Genomic DNA, 9,495 nt, shown 5'->3' with positions numbered 1-9,495 from the left:
ACCTGTGGCTTCCAGCCAAACAAAAGACAGGCATATAAGCTGAACATTTACCTCAAGTAGATACACTCCTTGGAAAGAACAATCATGGGAGAAAGAAGGGCTGCCTATGCACAGGGAGACAGCTCAGGGGGCAGGAGTGCACGGAGGGATGGATACAAGGAAGAGGTAACTATGGGGAGGAAGTGGGAGGGGAGCTATTGCATTGTGTAAATTGTGGTCAATGTCATGAGACAAAATATATGTGAACTGCTGTATGGAAAGTGAATTTGCTCTATAAATTTTCACTCATATCGCAATTTAAAAAAAAAAAGACAATAAGCACATGAAAAGATATTAATCATTAGAGAGATACAAATCAAAACTACAACAAGGTATCATCTCACCCCATTAGAATGGCAATGATAGAAAAACAGAAAGTAATAGGTGTTGGTATTAATAGTGTTGGTAAAGTATGGAGAAACTGGAACCTTCAGCCATTGCTGGTGGAAATGTAAAATGGTACAGCCACTGTGGAAAACAGTGTGGCAGTTTCTCAAAAAGCTGAATATATGACCCAGGAATCCCAATCCTAAGGAACCGAAGGACAGAATGCAAACAGAAACCTATACACCGATATTCATTGAAGCACTTTTCACAACAGCCAAAAGGTGGAAACAACTGAATTGTCCATCAATAGATGAATGGATAAACAATAAACAATGGAATACTACCATCCTAGTTATCTAGTGATACTATAATGGAAATATCACAAGTGGGTGGATTTAACAAACAGAAATTTATATTCTTATAGTCTTTGTTGTTGTTGTTGTTGTTATGTGCCGTGGAGTCAGCCCCGACTCATAGCGACCCCTCCTTGGGTTTCCGAGGCAGTATCACTACGGAAGTAGGATTGCCCAACCTTCCTTCCGAGGAGTGGCTGGTAGGTTTGAACCGCCAGCCATCTGGTTAGCAGGCAAGTGTCTTAGCCACTATGCTACCAGAGCTCCCTCTTATACTCTAGGAGGGTAGAAATCCAGATTCAGGGTGCGAGCTCTAGGGGAAGGCTTTCTCTCTCTGTCAGCTCTGGAAGAATGTCCTCATTGGTGATCTTCATGTGGCATGGCATCTATTTTCTCCCATTTCTGCTTCTCTCACTTGTTTAAACTCTTTTATATCTCCAGAAGATTGATTTAAGACATACCTCAATACTAATCCTATCACATTAACATAACAAAGACAACCAATTCCTAAATGGGATTATAACCACAGTCATAGAGGTTAGGATTTATAACACATATTTTTTGAGAACACAATTCAATCTGTAACAACTACTCAGCCATAAACATAAATCAAGTCCTGATGCACGCCACAACATGGATAAATCTTGACAACATCATGCTATGTGAAATAAGTCAGTTACAAATGGACAAATACTATATGATCTCATGTATATGAAATAAACAAATATGTAAAACTAAAGATTATTACTAGTCACCAGAGGTGGGATGGAGGGAGAAAGGGGAGTGGGGTCTGCTTAGAGGGTACTGAGTTTATGTTAACAGTGGTAGAATAATTTGGAAGAGGTCAGGGAGAATGGTTGTACCCCTTCAAGAATGTCATCAGTATCACTGAATTGTACAGTGTTTTGTTTTGCACATACATTTTTATCACAATTTAAAAAAATGTTATTTAGGTAACATAGGATGGATTTATTATGGGTATACTGTTATTAAATAAAATAATAAATCTTCTAAAATTTTTGTTTTAATTTTGAATATGGTAAATAAAATCTTTAATAATTCTCAAGAAAGTAAAGAAGACCCGAGATCAAAAAGTTTTAGGAGCTGCTGCCTTGAAGAAACTTACACACATGCATAAAGATTTGTGTACAAAGATGTCTACTCTAGCATTGTTTTAGAAATAGCAATTTAGAAACAAAGACTGCTTAATTGTTGTTCAGAAATGTCCTTTGAATTCACACTGCTCACTCTTACCATTACTACCTTAATTCATCCTACTTCAGAGAACAGTTGACAGTGCTGAGTATACACTTCCATCTCAATGCTTAGAAATGAATGGTGAATGGACCCTTATAGTAGATTCCTGGAGGACTTCCTGGCTCTCTTCTGCCCTCCGGGCATTTACCAGATTAAACTCTAACTTCTCAACCCATCCCATTTCAACCAAAAGAGCTTCCAAGTAAGGCGTCATTTGAACACCAAAGTTCAAGCTTTTAAAGAATATGTTTAAAAGCCACTATGCTAAATTAATCTAACCAATACTCAAAAAATCTAGACTCTTCCTTTTCCTTCCTTCCCAGGATAGAGAGGGAGCTAATGAATGAGATCTGCGCTAACAAAGTTGAACAATGCCATCTCAACTGAAGACAATTCTGTTCTACCCAATTTCAGAAAAGCAATAAATCTGGGATTTCTCCATAGCTGATGAAATCCTCCCAATTACCTATTTTCAAAAATAAGAAAGGCAATCAATAACACAGGTAACAACAGTAAAGAATCCTGATTTCTCATTAACAAGTAGTAAAACTCTGCTCTTATCCAGGAATGGAAACTGTCAGAAGAAAATCTGGCTGTATCAGGATGGACAGAAATCAGGTATAAAGGCAATAAACCATGAAGAAAAAGAAATGGACAGGATATGATCTTCCTAGAAAAAGAGAATTGTACAGTATTTTCACACTTCCCTGAACTATCTTAACACCTTATCTTTACCTCCACTACAAACGTGTCGATAATATGTTCCTGGGGGAGAAACCAGTGGGCTACTTCCTCTTCATCCATCACTGGGGCTAGATGAAACTGCTTCAGGTAACTGTTGATTAATTCTCGAACTGCTCTGACATCTTTTGGTTCCATTGGCCTCAAACCTGAAGTCTTTGTAACCTTGTTAGAGTGAAAACAAAACAAATTCAGAAGTTTAAATGTAAGAGTACAATTACTCAAAGTGTGGTCTGCAGACCAGTAGCACAGTTTGTCAGAGAGGCACAGCCCAGGACCAACCCCAGGCCTACTGAATCAGACCTGCAGTTTAACGAGATCCCTTGGTGATTCTTATACACATTCAAGTTTGAGAAGCATTGGTTAGAATATATGCTAGACAGTGTATCAATCTTATCTCTGTGTGAAGGTCTTTGATCAGTATTACCAATGAACCAAAGAAAATCAAAGGGAATGCTCACTACAAGTTGATCTGTATATATTACTGATGCCAAGAATTTTAATAATCTACATGACAGGACAAAACAAACATAGCATGTGTGCTGCAGTATCATGTTTTAAAATTGCTAAGTCTGACATTTTGAAAGCAGTTAGTTGAATGCACAGGTAAGATTTTTTTTTTTTTTTTAATGACATATCCCATGAAAAGGATGTAGTGATTTTGTTCTCCTAAGCAACAAAAATGACATAAAAGTAAATCATATCTGTCAGGATGGGAAGACAAACCTTTTCCTAGCCAAATATTTTCTAAAAGCTAAAGGATGCCAAGGCCTCTAATGCCTATCTTTTGCTTAAAAGGTCATCCTAACTTATTTGGGGTAAGCATTTGAATCCACCACTCCAGTGCTCCACAATTTTTAAATTAGGCTGCAGGAATAAAAAAAGGCCAGGACAGATCTCCATTTGAATTTGTTCAATTGCTTGTCTTCAAGGAATCTCTAGACATCATCACTTGGCTTTCTAGGACTGACCTCAGCGTACTTGTGCCTAAAAAGTAAGGAAACCGATTCTAGTTGTAATTCTGGTTGTTTTTTTGTGCATACACACACACACACACACACACAAACTTAGAAATACCATTTTATTTTTTCAATAAACTTTTTATTTTTTCCTTGGAGATATACTGGATAAATTTTGAAATGACTAACCTGTCTTTTATTGCCACTCTTCCTTTTCTGCCCTAGATTATTTCTAGACATTTCAAACTAAAAAAACTGCCTGTAGATTTAGATCATTACAATTCCTACATGGCCCTAGACTAAAAATAGGGCAGAATCCCAAAGCAGAAAACAGGTTTGTTTCTTGAGTATCAGTTCTGATCAACTGCAATTGGTTCCTTTTAGTCCTGTGCTGAGGTTTCTGACTCAGTGACAAAGACAGCCGATTGATTATTGATTAGGGGAGTCTGAGGGGAGACGTGACGATGGATGCTTTGTACTTAGACCCAGAAATTCAAAGCTGAGTGTTTATTATGTGCTACTCAATTGTGATTTACGTAATCTATAAAGATATAGTAATGTACCCTAAAATAGTCTAATTATCTAAACTCAAGAGAATTTAAGCCCTTAGCATTTAATAGATAACTTAATGCTTTTAGCTTTTTTGTGGATCTCAAAGCCTCAGAAATATCCAGGTCCCAACGTCCATCCAAGACCTTTGAGCAAGCATATCAGTAACAGCCTGAATATTTGTTGAATGAGTGAATGAATGAATACTGCCGTGTTTTATATGAAAATCATTTACCCAGGAAGGTGAGGTAATGCCTGTGGATGTGGAAAAAAATCACTGTCAATGCTGACACTTCTATAACCTAACTTTATGTGCAAGCCAGGCATAAAACTGTATTTTTCTTTTGTTTCTTTCTCCCTAAGCCACTTTTAGTATTTGGTAGCATTTCTACAGCAAGTCATAAGAACCTATGGGATTTCCAAATCCTGTTAACTAAAACATGTCTTTCTAAGTGATAATAGGAAGACCAAAATTAGATGAAATATATACTGCAGTCATTAAAAAAAAAAAAATTCTTTCTGCCATGAGGAAGATGTTAACTAAGTTTAGACAGCCTTTATCAGTATCAAAATGTTTTCTTCTGTTACTGACTCATTAACATTCAATGATACTAGATTAATTAATGAAAGCACCAGGACACATGATATCTCTTACAAGAGAATATTCAGAAATGAGAAAAAAAAGTTGGTCAACTTCTTTCTAAAGCAAAATATTCTTTTAGAGCACAATGCTTACTCACTAAAAAAATGTAAAATCACTAAAATCAATATACCTTTGGCCCAGGAGACATCTTTAAAGCAATAATTCTCAATTTTGTTTTGGTCCTGGGACCCCAACACACTCTCAAAAGTCATTGTACATTCATAAGAGAATCAAAGTGAAAAATACAAATGTTTTAGTGTTATTACAAAAATAGTGTTGATCTCATGAGTCCCAAGGATCTAGGGACTTCCAGAGGTCCCTGGACCACATTTTCAGAACCATTATTTTAGGTCTTCAAAGACCTAAAGGTCAGAAAAAATGGGTAGTAGAATTTGGACAAGGAAGACTCACTGAAACAATATGAGCAAATAGAGAAAGAATTACAAATTTTAATTTGTAAGCAGGCCAATCAAGCTTTTACAGAAGAATTAATGAAGAAGAGAACATCAGGATATAGCATCTGTTCCAAATATAAGGCCACAGAAATCACGTGAACAACATTTAGTTTGCTAACAATGGCCTATGTATCTCAGAGGCTAAACTTGCTTCTTTCTAATACATGAAGTCACATACTCTCCAAAAAATCTCTAGAAGAATGAAATAAATTGAAAAATGTAACACTCATATTGTAGCTGCTATCTTCAGAAACCACTATTCATCTGTTAGTTTGTCATACTAAGGTGGCTTGTGTGTTGCTATGAGGCTGGAAGCTATGCAACTGGTATTTCAAATATTAGCAAGGTAATCCATGGTGGACAGGTTTCAGTGGAGGTTCCAGACAAAGGCAGACTGGGAAGAAGGACGGGGTCATCCACTTCTGAAAGAACTAGCCATTGACAATGTACCAAAAGTGAGTGATCAACACGGTGGCACTGAGGAAGAGGAAGACACAGAGAAGTACACAGGAAGTACAGACAACAAAGATCAACCCTTCTGCGTGTATAGTACTATATTGCCAGTGATGGCAAGCATTGATCTATGGGTGGATAGATGGGTGGACAGGCTGAATGATCAGGTATGTCTAGGCAGGGAGGAGTGTGCCCATGACCATGTATAGAGTTACCAGACAATGTTTCTACATGTATGAGCTGTAAGAATGTCTGAGTTTATAGTAGAGCTGACACAGGGCAAGGCCATGGTGGCTTCTAGGCCTCAGCCAGCTACAATGAGGGAACAAGTAGTTTGACCATGGACTTGGGACCGTGGTCCCAGGGGACATTAAGTTCAATTGGCATAACATTCTACACAAAAACATTATTCTACATCCTACTTTGGTGAGTAGCCACTGGGATCTTAAAAGTTTGCAAGTGGCCATGTAGATGCAATATGGGTCTCTCTTCATCCAGAGCAAAGAAGAATGAAGAAAACCAAAGACACATGGAAACATAGTCCAAGGGACTAGTAGACCATGTGATCCTCAGTCTACATGACCATGAGACCAGAAGAACTAGATGGTGCCCAGCTACCCCTGTCAACTACCTGGAGGGGGATCCTGGCAGGAGATGCTGGATGGAGTGAGAGAACAATGTGGAACAAAACTCAAAATCACCAAAAAAAAAAAAAAAACCAGGTTTGCTGGTCTGATAGAACCTGGTGAGACCCCTGAGACTATGGCCCCTCGTTACCCTTCAGGGCTAGAACTGAACTCACTCCTGCCTAACAACAGGCAGGCATATGGGGTGAACACTGACATCAGATAGATACACTCCTTGGAGTGATCAATCATGGGAGAACAGAAGGGCAGTATTTGCACAGGGAGATAGCTCAGGTGGTGGGAGTGCATGGGAGGGAAGGACACACAGAAGGGGTAACTACAGGGAGGAAGTGGGAAGAGACCTGTTACATTGTGGGCAACTGCAGTCAATGTCATGAAACAAAATGTATATGAACTGCTGTATGGAAAATGAATTTGCTCTGTTAACTTTTCCCCAAATCCCAATTAAAAAAAAAGAATTGGTCACTGAACACCTTATGAATAGCAATGAAAACACCGTCTGATGTATTACTGGAAAACTTTATGAAGAGCTGTGAAGCACTATCTGATAAGTACCAGAAGATGAGCACCTGAGGTTGTATGTAAGGCACTCAGAATATGACTGGGGAAGAGCTGTCTCCTCAAAATAGAGTTGACCTTAATGATGCTGATGGAGTAAAGCTTTAGGGACCTTCATTTGCTGATGCAGCATGACTCAAACTTGGAAGAAACAGCTGCAAACATTCATTAATAATCAGAACATGGAATGTACAAAGCATGAATCTAGGAAAATTGGAAGCTGTCAAAAATTAAATGAAACGCATAAAGATCTATAAACTAGGCATTAGTGAGCTGAAATGGACTAGTATTGGAATCCTGAATCAGACAATCATATGGTTTACTATGCCAGGAATGACAAATTCAAGAGGAATGGTGTTACATTCATTATCAAAAAGAACATCTCAAGATCTATCCTGAAGTACAATGTTGTCAATAATAGCATAATATCTATATACCTACAGGAAGACCAGTTAATATGACCATTATTCAAATTTATGCATCAACCACCAAAGCAAAAGATGAAGAACTTGAAGATTTTTAGCAACCTCTACAGTCTGAAATTGATCAAACATGCAATCATGGTTTATTGATTATTGCTGGTGAGTAGAATGTAAAAGTTGGAAACAAGGAAGAAAAAACATCAGTACTGGGAAAATATGGCACTGGTGATAGAAATTACACAGGAGATTGCATGACAGAATTTTGCAAGACCAATAACTTACTCATTGCAAATACCTTTCTTCAACAACATAAACAGCAACTATACACATGGACTTCTCCAGATGGAATACACAGAAATCAAATTGGCTATATTTGTAGAAAGAGGCAATGGAGAAGCTCAATATCATCAGTCAAAACAAAGCCAGGAGCTGACTGTGGAAAAGACCATCAATTCCTCATATGAAATCTCAAGCAGAAACTGAAGAAATTTAAACAAGTTCACAAGAGGCAAAATATAACCCTTGAGTTTATCCCACCTGAATTTGGAGACTATCTAAAGAACAGATTTGATGCACTGAACACCAGTGAGTAAAGATCGGACGAATTTGTGGATGACATCAAGAACATCACACATGAAGAAAGCAAATAGTCACTAAAAAGACAGAAAAGGAGGAAAAGACTAAAATGGATGTCAGAAGAGATTCTGAAACTTGCTCTTGAACAGAGAGTAGGCAAAAGTGAAAGGAAGAAATGTTAAAATAAAAGAGCTGAACAGAAGATTTCAAAAGGCAGCTCAAGAAGACAAAGTAAAGAATTAGAATGAAATGTGCAAAGACATGGAGTTGGAAAACCAAAAGGAAATATGCTCAGCATTTCTCAAGCTGAAAGAACTGAAGAAAAAATTCAAGCCTTGAGTTGCAATACGGTAGAATTCTATGGGCAAAATATTGAACATTATAGGAGGCATCAAAAGATGGAAGGAATACACAGAGTCACTGTGCCAAAAAGAATTGATAGACATTCAGTCATTTCAGAAGGTAGCATATGATCAAGAATCAAATGTATTGAAAGAAGAAACCAAAGCCTCATGAAAGGAACTAGTGAAAAACAAGGCTCCAGGAACTGATGGAATACCCATTGAGTTGTTTCAACAAACATGCAGCTCTGGAGGTACTTACTTGTCTATGCCAGAAAATGTGGAAGACAGCTACCTTGCCCACTGACTGGAAGAGATCTATAGCTGTATTCAATCCAAAGAAAGGTTATCCAATAGAATGTGGAGATTATCAACAATATCATTAATATCACACACAAGTAAAATTTTGCTTAAGATAATACAAGAACAGTTGCAGTGTATATTGACAGGGAACTTCCAGAAATGCAAGCTGGATTCAGAAGAGGACATGGAATGAGGGTTATCATTGCTGATGTCAGATGGGTCTTAGCTGAAAGCACAGAACACCAGAAAGATGTTTACCTGTGTTATATTGACTATGTAAAGGCATACAACTGTGTGGATCATAACAAACTATGGATAACACTGCAAAGAATAGCAATTACAGAATACTTAATTGTGCTCATAAAGGAACCTGTACATAGACCAAAAGACTGTCTGTCATTCAAAAAGAACAAAGGGATACTGTATGGTTTAAAATCAGGAAGGGTGTGCATCAGGGCTGTATCCTTTCACCATACTTATTCAATCTGTATGCCAAGCAAATAATCCGAGAAGCTGGACTATATGAAGAATGTGACATCAGGATTGGAGGAAGACTCATTAACAACCTGTAACATGCAAATGACACAACCTTGCTTGCTGAAAGTAAAGATGATTTGAAGCACTTACTGATAAGATCAAGACTACAATCTTCAGTATGGATTACACCTCACCATAAAGAAAACAAAAACTGTCACAACTGAACCAATAAGCAACATCATGATAAAAGCAGAAGACTGTCCACAGTCTACACTTACAGAAGCAGCAGTCAAGAAACCAGATGTGGGAGGCGGGGCAAGATGGCGGACTAGGCAGAAGGATTGCACAGACCCTCTTCAACAAAGAAAAGGGAAACCAATTAACACAGACACAGA

The 9,495-nt window shown here is 37.9% G+C and overlaps 1 protein-coding gene across 1 annotated transcript in view; it reads right to left on the bottom strand.

Annotated features, from left to right (window-relative positions):
* NMT2 (N-myristoyltransferase 2) overlaps positions 1-9,495 on the bottom strand; it is a 116,708-nt gene that overhangs the window by 17,158 nt on the left and 90,055 nt on the right. Inside the window, exon 10 of the mRNA XM_042783093.1 lies at positions 2,712-2,882. Coding sequence (XP_042639027.1) covers positions 2,712-2,882 — 171 coding nt within the window. The remainder of the gene's footprint in view (positions 1-2,711; positions 2,883-9,495) is intronic.

The sequence above is a fragment of the Orycteropus afer genome, unplaced genomic scaffold (assembly GCF_000298275.1).
Source record: "Orycteropus afer afer isolate SDZICR_OR568_19922 unplaced genomic scaffold, OryAfe1.0 scaffold00655, whole genome shotgun sequence".
In the NCBI taxonomy this organism is placed as follows: domain Eukaryota; kingdom Metazoa; phylum Chordata; class Mammalia; order Tubulidentata; family Orycteropodidae; genus Orycteropus; species Orycteropus afer.
Note: the sequence above shows the minus strand (reverse complement) of the source record. Positions and strands in the feature narration are given on the sequence as shown.